We start from the raw sequence: 13,125 nt of genomic DNA, 5'->3' as shown, positions 1-13,125 counted from the left end.
TCTTTTTGAACTTAAATTCAATCTGAACTCTTATGGATATTGATGCCTTTACTGGGATCAGGTCGGTTCTATGCCTTTGAAAAAGCTCACAGACTAGATCCAACATCAAGTGGGCGTGGAGTTCGCCAATTCAAAACTGCCCTTCTTCAACGCTTAGAAAGGGTATGTGAATAAGTGGTTAAAATACAATTGATGTGCTTACCACATCGTTCTTTTTTCTTGACGATATAATCTTTAAGAATGTTGAGATAAATAAATTGCTTATTATACTTGAGAGCTAAGTTTTAACTTTACATATTTTTGACAAACATATCTCTGGACACCTAAATTTAGATGGTTGGAAAAAGAAAATATTCTTTTTTTGAATATTTTAATAAACATATGGGAAACGCATAGAAGAAAACAATGACATTTTTTTTCCGTGTATGTTTACTAATATCTTATCTTTGTGATTGTCTCTATACCTCTTCAGTATGGTCTCTCTGCATTCTTATCTCAGTGGTTTTGGTTGATATAATAATTTGTCATCATTTCAACGTTGATATTTTCTATTTCCTTTGATAAGACTGAAAAAAGACTTTATCTACAGGGATGTTAAATGAGCTGAGCAGCTTGTGAGTTGTTTGGGTTTGGCTTCTTCAATAGCTAGCCTGAACTTATTTGTTAAGAAAAAAGGCATAGTTCAAGTGTAAATTTTCAGGTTGATAAAGAAACAAACAAAGTTTGTGTAATTTTTCCCTTGGCTCAGTGAGGCTAACAAGCTTACATGCTAATAAGTTTAGCAGGGTCAATGGCATTTGATTAAAGGTGCTGGAAATGGTGTTGTTAAAAGGACAAAAGGCTGTCACTTTTTAGAAGGAATATAGTTTTACCCATGTGTACTCAAGTACATGCCCACGTATGAGATTGTACTTCTATTCTCAACACAAAATAATTTTATTACTTGTATGATTGCTGTGACATATTTATATGGTTATAGGTACAAGTACATCACTTGAACATTTGATTGATATATTATTTTTGATGGGATTGGATATAAATGGGATTATTGATAGGATTGTGGGGAATGAGTAATGTTATTGGATTAGATGTGATGTAGTATTGGATATATGATAGGTTTATGGATAGTATTATGGGGATAAACTATACCATGGGATAAATGATTGGATAGAGGAATTAGGGTATTATGTTTGGTTAGGATGTGATAAAAAGATATAATTATTTTTTGCCATTGGATGGCACAATTCCTATGGCATTACTTAATCCCCTTGGTATTACTTAATCCCTATTTTCCCCCATTTAATCCCTCATACAAGTATTAAAATTATCCGGAGTTTCTATACCGTGCTAAACAAATGTTGGACTGAAAACATGTGGGCCCAGGTGATCCTTCCTTCCTCATCCTGCAATCAAAAGTGGGATTAACTTTCAGGTGGGGCCTAGATGTTTTTCAACCTCTTATCCTGCATTTTATCCTCCAAACAAACATGCACTCACTGTATTGCCACACACTTTTGCCTTTCTCCTCAAGGATCTCCATTTAAAGGTGCACAGTAAATATTATTGAACCATTCCTTTCTTTTCAGGAAAATGAAACAACATTAGCGGGAAGGACAAAAAGTGATGCTCGTGAAATGCAGAGTTTTTATCAGCATTACTACAACAAATATATCCAGGCTTTGCAGAATGCCGCTGATAAAGCAGATCGGTAAATTGTCAAAGGGCATCCTCTGATTATCTGCTTGGAGATGTGGCCTTCCTGCATTATGCTTTATTTGATAGGAAGTGTTTGTTTTTTTCCCTAATTCAGTGCTCGGCTTACAAAAGCATATCAAACTGCTGCTGTTCTGTTTGACGTTTTGAAGGCTGTTAATCTGACAGAATCTGTTGAATTGGCGGATGAGGTGTAACCGAATTTTTTTTGATTGGTGATTTTTTTAATACTGTCATTTATTTAAGGAAATTGTTATATCAGTTTTGTCTATGCTAAGACAAACTTGTATCTATTTAGAACTTTGTTGTGCTTGTAGTAGTTTTCTTGCATATTTAGTGTATGGACTTGCATGTATTTGTAGGTTTTGCAAACTCAGAAAAAAGTTGCAGAAAAGACAGAGATATATGTGCCTTATAATATACTGCCTCTTGATCCTGACAGCTCAAATCAAGCGATTATGAAATACCCTGAGGTTGGTTTCTGAATTTCATGTGCAGCTTTCTTGATTTTTTCAATTATATATATTTCTAGTACCTTCTTAATACCTTCTTAATACCTTCACTGTTTAATTTTCAGATTCAAGCTTCTGTTTCTGCTCTTCGAAACAACAGGGGTCTGCCATGGCCCAAGGGGCACAAGAAGAAAGTAGATGAAGACATTCTAGACTGGCTTCAAGCTATGTTTGGATTTCAGGTGACTGAATTGATTCTTTCGATGACTTCTTTTCATTTAATTCGTGAGGGGATATATTCTGTTTACTATTGATGTGTGCAGAAGGATAATGTAGCAAATCAAAGGGAGCACTTAATTTTGTTGCTGGCGAATGTGCACATTCGAAAATCTCCAAAGCCTGATCAGCAACCTAGGGTATTATGTCACAAATTGTGTTGGCTTGTAAATTTTTTACTTTTAAAGTGACACCATTATTCATAACATATACCTGTTTAGTTGGATGACCGTGCACTTACAGAAGTTATGAAGAAACTTTTCAAAAACTACAAAAAATGGTGCAAGTTTTTGCGTCGCAAAAGTAGTCTTTGGTGAGTAAAGATTTTATTATTCTTTTTTATTGTTGTATAATTTTTTTGGCTCAGTGGAATGATTTTATTCCTCTCATGAGTGTCAGTTTTCTTCCTCCGTATTCCATACATATCTTTTTTTCTTTTTGGTTAATTAGAGATTGATGCTTAGATTCATTTATAACTTTCTTAATTTGTAAGTGTTGTAAGTTGTGGTTATTCTTCATTTGCAGGTTGCCAACTATTCAACAGGAAGTGCAGCAACGGAAATTACTGTACATGGCGCTATATCTTCTCATATGGGGGGAAGCTGCAAACTTGAGATTTATGCCAGAATGCCTATGCTATATTTATCATCACGTATGCAATAAGATGCTTCTCTTTCCTTTCAATATGGAAAACCTGTATATAGTATTACCTTTCCCCTTTTATGATTCCCTATAAAATTTTGATAGTTGTCATGGCCTTATTCTAGTGATTCAAACTGAATATTATGTAAAGCTTGGCTTCTAATATACACATGCAATTACACTGGCCAGGGCAGATTGAGTAATTACTCTGGCTTCTCATTTTTGGGACGATTGGAGGATGCAATATAGACCTATCAAGTATCTGTGTGCTCGCGCACACACAAAAAAAAGAATGCAGACCTCCTAAAATAATTGGGCAATAGTATAATACTGCATGGAAAAATCCAATCTCACAAGTTAAATTATATGTAGTTGAAATTAGCACCTTGCCTTCCCCTTAAATGCATATTTCTGCATACATATATATACACTATTAATATTAAATATCTGTATGCACAATAACCATGAAATAATGTAAGAGAGACTAAAGTTAGTTTTGAAATTTCAGTGAAAGATTTTGATTCATGAATTTGATTAAGAAAAAAATCAAATACTAAAGTTTACGGACTAAAATTTCCATTTGAGAAAGGACACAATAATCAGTGATATCAAACATGTAATTGTAATGTAACTTATAAGAGGAAGTTCCAGTTTAAGGGGTAGCCATGGTCCGTAACAGCTCCCTCCTAAATCCTCTCCTACCTCCAGCTGAGCACTTATTCTAACTTACATAAAAGCCTTAGATGTAAAATATAAAATGGAAAGATTCATGGAACCTTCATGTTAAATAAAACCCTTGCATAAACCAAGGAATGTTTCTTTGAGCATTTTTCGTGTTTGTGTGTGTGTGTGTGTGTGTGTGTGAGAGAGAGAGAGAGAGATGCATGAAATATAATTTATTTCAGATTGTTCTAATTATTTCATTCATAGCAAGACATCGTATATAAGTTATACGCTTCTATAAACATAAAAATTGTAAGATATCATTAGTTTCACAAATAAAAAGGATTATAATGGTACTTTTTCCATACTGTACATAACAAGCATGAAAATTGATCACATTCGTTGTGGTTTTTTACAGAAACTTATACAACATATGCAAGTATTGATATCATTTCATATATGTTACCAATGCTATGATAGGAGTAGGTTGAGAGTAAATTTCAACATTAAAGGACCACATTTATATACCAAAAATTATTTATTATCTCATTTGTCACTGTTGTATTGGTTTAATGTACCAAAGCTGCCCTATTTGTTTGAGATAAGATTATATTGTCAAATATATCAGAAGATATGGAACATATTAGAATATATGGGCATCCCATAATTTGTGCTTATTATGATTTTTTTTGTATTTTTGATTTATTTTAGTTTCTTAACTGAAGGGATTTGTTTGTATTTCCCACTCTAGATATATGGTGTATCATGTATATAAGAGTATCAAGTGGAGTGAATAAAAGATGTAGTCCATAGGGCTTTGTGTGTGTGGATGTAGGCTAATATTGGCTGCACCATGTTAAACCTTTATGTTCTTTCTTTTATCTTTTATGTTTCTATTATCTTTCCATATTCAACCTTATTGCCTTATTACAAAATTCAACTTGATATCAAAGCCTACCAAACCGTGGGCATGTTTCTCTATGGAGTGTTTTCTCACTCTACAATTTTTGTTGTTGTTGTTGTTGTTGTTGTTGTTGTTGTTGTTATCAAGGTGTTTTTCTCTTTTCCTTATGTTGACCACTAGTTTGCTGATGTGGTATGCAAACTTTGTGATTTTTACTTGTTTCGGGACTGCTGGTGTGATTGGTAGCATTATTCTATGATACGATGAGTTTTTCGGCTACCACTTTACCCTTTTTGGTTCCCTGTGCTGATGTGGTAAGCACATATTTGGTTCTTTTTTGTTTTTGGGCTATCGGTGTGTTTAGTAGCATTCTTTGTGGGACGCCGTTTTTTTGGCCTTACTGTTTGTGGTGATTTGCCGTTGCTTCGACCTTGTTGCTTTCTCTCTCTTGGTTGGTTTCTCTTACTGTCATCATGATTCATTCAATGCACGTTTTTCTATTGCAAGATGTTGATTTCTTGCCTATATTCATTGAAGGGAGTTATTACAATTGTTGTTGTCTTTCGGTAACTTCATTTTGGTTGTTTGTAATGATCATTTTATTTACAAGTTTAAGTTGGACATTTCAATTATTCCGTGTTCCAACTTGAGGGGGAGTATTGGGGATAAGATTATATTGTCAAAGATATCAGAAGATAAGGAAGATAATAGAATATATGGAGATCCCATAATTTGTGCTTATCATGATTTTTTGTATGTTTGATTTATTTGAATTCCTTAACTGAAGGGATTTTGATTGTATCTCTCACTCTATACATATGGTGTATTATGTACACAAGAGTATCAAGTTGAGTGAATGAAGGCTGTAGCCCATAGGGCTTTGTGTGTTAAACCTTTGTGTTATTTTTTTTTTTATCTTTTCCGTCTCTTTTATTTATCAATATTCATCCGTACTGCCTTATTACAAAATTCTACTCTGTCACTCATATATATTACCAATGCAGTGATAACAAATGAATTGGTAAGTAACTTTTGGAGCGTGATCATCATGGCAATAATAAAATTTCAATGGTTTAAAAATTTTATTAAGATATTTGGGTAGCATGTCTTTCATGGCCAATAGGAGTAGGAGACTTCAATTGACCTTTAGGGGAGGGGCACTTCTTCCTAATATACCATCCAAGAAGAAAAAAGCTACAAAATATTTGGAGATTTGTGGATGTTTGTGTAAGTTTCTGAATATTTCTATATATTCAACTTGTTCTAATACAAAGATTACAACCAATATTTATAGAAATCCTAACCCTAATCTGAAATAGGAAATAATAACCCTATACAATCAATCTAATATTCACACAATCAATCTAAAATATACAATCAACCTAATTGATGTAAGTAACATAATATTCTCACATCCCCACTCAAACTCATGGTGTTTTAGTAGAAAACATTGAGAGTTTGTCTAGAAGAAACTGAAAGCGAGCAGTGTTGTGAGTTTTCGTAAAGAAATCAACAAGTTTCAACGCCGAAGAGACGAAAGGAAGTGAGATGGAGCTAGACTGCAGATGCTGACGTACAAAATGACAATCAATCTCAATGTGTTTCGTCCGCTCATTAAAGACAGTGTTATGTGCAATCTGAATAACACTGCGGTTGTCACAGTAAAGGGAGGTCGGAGAAGACTGAGGGACACCCAAATTAGTCAAGAGACAACGAAGCCAAACAATCGTAGCAGTGGCATGGGTCATGGCATGGTACTCAGCCTCGGCAGTGGATCGCGTAACAACAGTCTGTTTCTTGCTCTTCCAAGAAATCAAAGAATCACCAAGAAACATGCGGAAGCCAAAAGTGGACTTGCGATCAGTGACATCACCAGCCCAATCAGAATTAGCATAAACCACTGTGTCCAAAGAGGAAGTAGAAGACAACAGTAAATCTTAAAATATAGTATCCTGGAGATAGCGAAAAATCTGAACCAAAGCAGTCCAATGGGTAGAATGAGGAGCAGAAACGAATTGACTAACCACATGAACAACATAGGCAAGATCAGGGCGAGTGACTGTCAGATAAACTAAGCAACCCACAAGCTCTCGATATAAAGTAGGATCATCTAGAAGAACACCATCAGTAGTGGTGAGCTTCACATTCAGCTCAATGGGGGTTTCAGAAAACTTAGTGTTAGTAAGACCAGCACGATGAATAACCTCACTGGCATACTTGGCCTGAGATAGAAAGTAGCCTTTGGGAGAAGAAGCTATCTTAATACCAAGAAGATACCGTAAGGGGCCCAAATCCTTCATTTCAAAGGTGCGAAAAAGATACTGCTTGACCTCAGAGATAGTAGAAGAGTCGGAGCCAGTGATGATCATATGATCCACATACAGTATTAAGGCAACAAATCTAGCAGAGGTGTAGAGAAGAAATAAAGTAGAGTCCTGAGTAGAAGGATGAAACCCAAGTGCAGTAACAACAGTCTGAAAGCGATCATACCAAGCACGAGAAGACTGCTTTAGACCATACAGAGCACGTTGAAGTTGACAAACCTGTCCAGAGGAATGGTGAGGGCCAGGGGGAGGACACATGTAAACCTCCTTTGTGAGATGGCCATTAAGAAAATGGTTCTTAACATCCATCTGATAAAGGGGCCAAGAACGAACAGCAGCGATAGAGATCAAAGTACGGACAGTAGTCATCTTGCCAACATGAGCAAAGGTCTCCTCATAATCAATATCATATTCCTGTGAGAAACCTTTGGTAACTAGACGAGCTTTGTAGCACTCAAAAGAACCATCAGAATGAGTCTGGACTTTGTAGACCCATTTGTAACCAACCAGCTTCTTACTAGCCGACAAAGGAACCAACTCCCAAGTATTAGTTTTCTGTAAAGCAGACAATTCGTCCTCTATAACTTGAATCCAATGGGGATCCTGACAGGCCTCCTTGTAAGACTGAGGTTTTGAAAAAGAATGAATCGCAGACAAAAAAGTACGATAGGAAGCAGAAAAATATGTATTAGACCAACCCAACCTGTTTGGAGGATGACGCGCTCGAGTAGGATATCGATGTGCAGTAAGATCAGAATCGTCAGAAGCAGGAGGATCAACAGTAGAAGCAGAGACAACTGGTGGAGGGAGAGCTTGGTGGCTAGAATAAACTAACAACGGAGGAGGAGGAGGAGGAGGAAGAGGAGGAGGAGAAGGAACAGGTGGGGGAGGAGGAGAAAAGGGAGGAAGGTCAGGGAGAACAATAGACATGTACTCATTAGGAGGGACCTCAAAAGGAAATGGATCAATGTGAATCAAATCCTCTTTGGAAATTGGAGCAGTGATAGGAGGAAGCTGGAAGTAAGGCAAGCATTCAAGAAAAGAAACGTGACGGGAGATGTAAAGATGACAGGAAATAGGTAACACCAATATCCTTTCTGAGTAAGACTATAACCCAAAAAGACACATAGGACAGATCGGACACTAAGTTTGGTCCGATCTTTACGGGGAAGAAGGATAAAACAAGCAGACCAAAACACATGAAGGAGAGAGTAATTGGGAAGTTGAGAGAACAGAGCCTCATAAGGAGACCGAATAGAAAGAAGAGGAGTAGGCATGCGGTTAAGAAGAAAAACAGCAGTAAGAACTGCCTCTCCCCAAAACGAAGCTGGAACTGAGGTAGAGAGAAGAAGAGACCTAGCTGTCTCAAGGACATGACAGTGTTTACGCTTGGCTTGACCATTTTGGGCAGGTGCATCAGTACAAGAAGTTTGGTGAATGGTGCCCAAATTGGCCAAATACTCACACAACTCAGTTTTAAAATATTCTCTACCGAGGTTAGATCGTAACAATTTAATGGTAGCCGCAAATTGTGTAGTGATCATAGACTGAAATGTACGATATATTTGGTAGAAGTCAGATTTATGAGTCATAAGATAAAGCTAAGTATAACGGGTGCAATCATCAACAAAAGACACATAGTATGCGGAACCCCCTTTAGTGAGAACAGGAGAGAGTTCCCAGACATCAGTATGCACAAGAGAAAATGGAGAAATAGAGATTGAAGTATTTTTATTAAAAGGTAAAGCTGACATTTTGGCAAGTTTACACCCTCGATATTCATCAATTTGACTAAGAGAAACTTTACCCAATAATCCTGACCGAGCTAAAGACCGTAAGCGGTCAACAGATAAATGACCTAGGAGAGAATGCTATAAGTAAAATTGACTCGACTGAGAATCTAACTGAAATGAGGAAAAAACAACTGGAGATGTGGATAGAGGGAGATGCAAGCTTTCTACTACATAGAGATCTCCAACTCTACGGTCGGTCCCAATCTGCTTTTTGGACACCTGATCCTGAATAAAGAAAGGTGAGAGCAGAGGCAGATGAGGATGGTTGGGAGGTGGACAGGAGATGTTGAAGCTGAGCCATCTGGGCATACAAGGAAGCCAAGCCAGGATCAGAAGCTAGAGCAAATGCAGTATAAGCAGCAGGAGGTCAAAACTGTGGCTAAGGCAACTGAGAAGATTGAGCAGACTGACGTCCCTTCTTGGGACAATTGTACTTCTAACGGCCATCCTGATGGCAAAAGGACACTCATTAGAGGCTAGTGGCCTCTTCTTGGGCTTCGCATTGCCCTGAAGCTGATGAGGTGGGAGGGGCCGACAACTGAGGAGGCTGAGTAGGAGCCAAGAAGACAGATGGAGACAGAGTCTGACTGGCCGTCTTAAGATGGGTTTCCTCGGAGCTCACGAACAATAGCATCCAAAGAGGGAAGAGGCGACCGGTGAAGGATGCCACCATGGATAGCCTCATACTGACGGGAGAGAGTCGTTAAAAATTGCACCAAACGACCCTCTTCTCGAAACTGCAGATAGGCATCTAGTACCTTAAGACTAAATGGTTCCATGAGAGCAAGCTGATCCCAAAGTCCCATCATCTCAATATAAAAATCCTGAATAGACCGATCTTGCTGACGAGCATTCTGAATAGCTATTTCCAACTCATACCATTTGGCAAAGTTGGATTGTTGATAAACCCGCTGTAAATAGTCTCAAACCTCCTTGGCAGTAGTATATTTGGAGATTATGATCCCAATGTGATCATCCACAATATTATGAAACCAAGTCAGAACTTGGGCAATATCACAATCCCAAGTGTCACATGAAACCTGATATCCATCCGTTTTGGGATCTGACAGATGAGAGATAGAACTAGAAACATATCCCCATTTTTTCGACTAAGCAAAAAAAATTTCATAATAGTGGACCAATACGCATAATTGGCTCTAGTAAGTTTGCAATTTATAGATTGACTTTTGTCGTCTGACATGGTGACAATATTATGAAAAATTATAAAGGACCTTAATGAAGTATAGTAAAACCAGTCAGGTCAAACTTACAATACCCAAACCTAGTTAGGTCCAAATGCTAGAAGCAGAGTTTCTTAATAAAGTATAGTAAAACTAGTTTGGTTAAACTTATAATACCCAAACCTAGTTTGGTCCAAATACTAGAAGCAGAGTTTCTAGAAACAGCGGGTGACCCAAACACAAGTATCAATAGGAGAAATCCAGAGAGAACCTGAAGTCGAGATGAGAGAGAGAGATCGCGAACCAGGTGTGAACCCGAGAGAGAACTCGAGAAGCCGAGATGAGCGAGGGAGGTCGCGAACCACAGAGGAGAGAACATGCTTGCACAAGATAGAACCAGAGGGTCGCGACTTGACCAAAGATGTCGCGACTTTAGACCAATGATCAGAAGTATGTCTCGACTTCGAAGAAACACAGAGAAGACCTTCGCGACACAAGGAGGGCTTCGACCAACAAGTTTGAATGAAACCCTAACTCTGATACAATGGAAATTTCTGAATATTTTTGTATATTCAACTTGTTCTAATAGAAAGATTACAATCAATATTTATAGCAATCCTAACCCTAATCTGAAATAGGAAATAATAACCCGATACAATTAATCTAATATTCATACAATCAATCTAAAATATACAATCAACCTAGTTGATATATTTCCGTGAGTAACATAACATTCTCACAGTTTGCAGGGGCCACCGCCCATCACTATTAATATTTATTTCAATTTTCTTTGGTAGGCCATGTGACAATACATGAATTCTTGACCTTCTACTGAGGTGCAGGAGTTCTGGCCAATTGAGCTAGCCCAAGTTGGTTTATTTTTTAGTCAAGAAGCAAGTTAGGGGGGGAGGTTGTGTGACTATTTTCTTTTAGATTCTAAAGGCATTCCTTTCTCTATTAAGCCGTTATTTTTTAGTAGTTGCTATGAAGTATTGGGATTGGCCTTGATTTGACATGTTCTATCAAATTTGGGTCCTTTGCAAATCGGTAAGCTATGAAGCACGGATACTTCAAATAGGGTGACGTATCCGTATCGTATCCGTATCGGATACCGATACTCCTTGGATACTCGCGGATACGTATCAGATACTTATTAAAAGTATCGGATACTTCTTAATTATTTTTTCATTAATTTTGAAATATCGGATACTTAATTTTGAAGTATCAGATACTCTAAGTCATGTTTACTTGTTTTATGAAATTAGAATTGTAATATTTCTTGCATAGTAATATAATATAATATAATTGCAAGTATAAATATAAGAATATTTTTCTAATATTTTGTTAAGTTCTTCGATAAGAAGAGCATAGTGAGTTAAATAATATAATTTATCAAATTGATGTATCTTAATTATTTCATGCATGTCCCCTATAACTACATAGAAAGCAAGAATTAACAAGAGAATATAAAAATGGTAAAATTAAATATCAATAAATAAATAAACAAGGAAACTTGAATATAATATTTTTCACTAGTGTTAAAGGAAAAAACCATAGGTACAAATTGCGAATTGTTCTATTATTGTAATATAAATATATTAAACTTGATATTGAAATGAAATATTTGCAAGACCTATTAAAAATTTAAAAGTAAACAAGCTACTAGCTTAAATTAATACAAAATTCTTAAAAGATAGTATTTTGCATTATAAAATTATATTGTGGTTTCTCAACGTTCTTTAGCTTATGTGTAACTTACTATTAATAATTTTAAAAAATATGTTTTTCACAAACGTATCCTAGCCGTACCCGTATGCTATTTTTTTAAGTTTTGTCGTATCGCCGTATCCGTATCGTGTCGTATCCATATCTCGTATCCGTATCTATGCTTCTATGCTTCCTAGTCGGTAAGGTTCTTAAAAAGTTGCAAATCTTGTTTTTATGCCTTATTTGAAACCTAGATAAACAGAATCAATGTGTATTGGGACAGAAAAGAGCAATTTTGGAATACATTTAGTCTGTTAGTGTCAACTGTATAGAACTTATGTGTAATGTTTTGTAAAAGTTGAGCAATGGTACAGATTACAAATTTTCATAAAATAATTGGTAAGTGGTGAAAAGGAGCAACAATTTCTTGACTTTACATTGAATGGTTGCACTTCAATATTTTTATTTTGCTTTTTTGAATTATTATTATTTTTTTTTGGGAATTAGTTGTGAGTTTTGGAAAGTATGAGGACGTATAGTACCATACATCAAGCTTACAAGTATACGCCTTTGAACTTAAGCTGGGTTCATCCTTTTACAATCACCACAGCCAATTATATGCTGGAAATATTCTATGGTTTCAAGTTTTTGTATACATATTTATATATATATATATATATATATTTAAATTTAAACTGACTGTTAGATATATTAATTTGTTTTCTATATTAATCTGTTCTTTTTTTTATTTTATTTTCAGATGGCATTTGAACTGTATGGCATGCTGGCTGGGAATGTAAGTCCCGTGACAGGTGAACATATTAAGCCTACATATGGTGGTGAAGAGGAGGCTTTCTTAAAGAAAGTGGTGACTCCAATCTATAACATGATAGCAGAGGTGTTTCCTCTTCTTGTTGTCTTCAGTCTGTAAAAGTTATTGCTGTGGTCTTTTGACTTTTCTTTTGGTTCATGTCTTAAAAAATTTCCTTCCTTGTGCCTTGCAGGAAGCTAAAAGGTGCAGAGGGGGGAGATTAAAACATTCTCAATGGAGGAACTATGATGATTTAAATGAATACTTTTGGTATTGTGATTTTCTTTGTCTACATTTTCTTTTTCCTTTTTCATATGTATTCAGTTTGTCAAATATGAATCAATATTGGGATTATTGTAGGTCAGTTGATTGTTTTCGGCTAGGTTGGCCAATGCGCGCTGATGCAGATTTCTTTTGCCTGCCTATTGTACAGCTTCATGCTAACAAGAATGAGGTATATAATATTTGGTACCTAAATATGTAACTATCGTACAGTTAACTTTTCCTTCTTTAAGAACATTTGACTGTTTACTTCTTTTACATGAAAACATTATGCGCCGGGGATTTAAAATCTGTTTCATGCATTTTCCTATCAATTTAATGTAATGGAAGGAATTTAAGCCTTTGGCCTCAATGCTTGCTTGATGGGATACTCAAAG

At 36.2% G+C, this 13,125-nt stretch overlaps 1 protein-coding gene across 5 annotated transcripts in view; it reads left to right on the top strand.

The window, feature by feature from the left end:
• Positions 1-13,125, top strand: part of LOC114267696 (callose synthase 2) — a 92,892-nt gene that overhangs the window by 6,705 nt on the left and 73,062 nt on the right. For all 5 annotated transcript variants that reach the window (XM_028208743.2, XM_028208745.2, XM_028208747.2 and 2 more), the window contains exons 3-13: positions 62-162; positions 1,587-1,708; positions 1,811-1,904; positions 2,076-2,186; positions 2,291-2,407; positions 2,489-2,581; positions 2,663-2,754; positions 2,967-3,093; positions 12,416-12,553; positions 12,660-12,736; positions 12,827-12,920. In XM_028208743.2, the coding sequence (XP_028064544.2) occupies positions 62-162; positions 1,587-1,708; positions 1,811-1,904; positions 2,076-2,186; positions 2,291-2,407; positions 2,489-2,581; positions 2,663-2,754; positions 2,967-3,093; positions 12,416-12,553; positions 12,660-12,736; positions 12,827-12,920 (1,166 nt within the window). The remainder of the gene's footprint in view (positions 1-61; positions 163-1,586; positions 1,709-1,810; positions 1,905-2,075; positions 2,187-2,290; positions 2,408-2,488; positions 2,582-2,662; positions 2,755-2,966; positions 3,094-12,415; positions 12,554-12,659; positions 12,737-12,826; positions 12,921-13,125) is intronic.

Source organism: Camellia sinensis, chromosome 2 (genome assembly GCF_055761805.1).
Source record: "Camellia sinensis isolate YWXY chromosome 2, ASM5576180v1, whole genome shotgun sequence".
Taxonomy (NCBI): domain Eukaryota; kingdom Viridiplantae; phylum Streptophyta; class Magnoliopsida; order Ericales; family Theaceae; genus Camellia; species Camellia sinensis.
The sequence above is the reverse complement of the archived record's forward strand: the minus strand, read 5'-3'. Positions and strand labels throughout refer to the sequence as shown.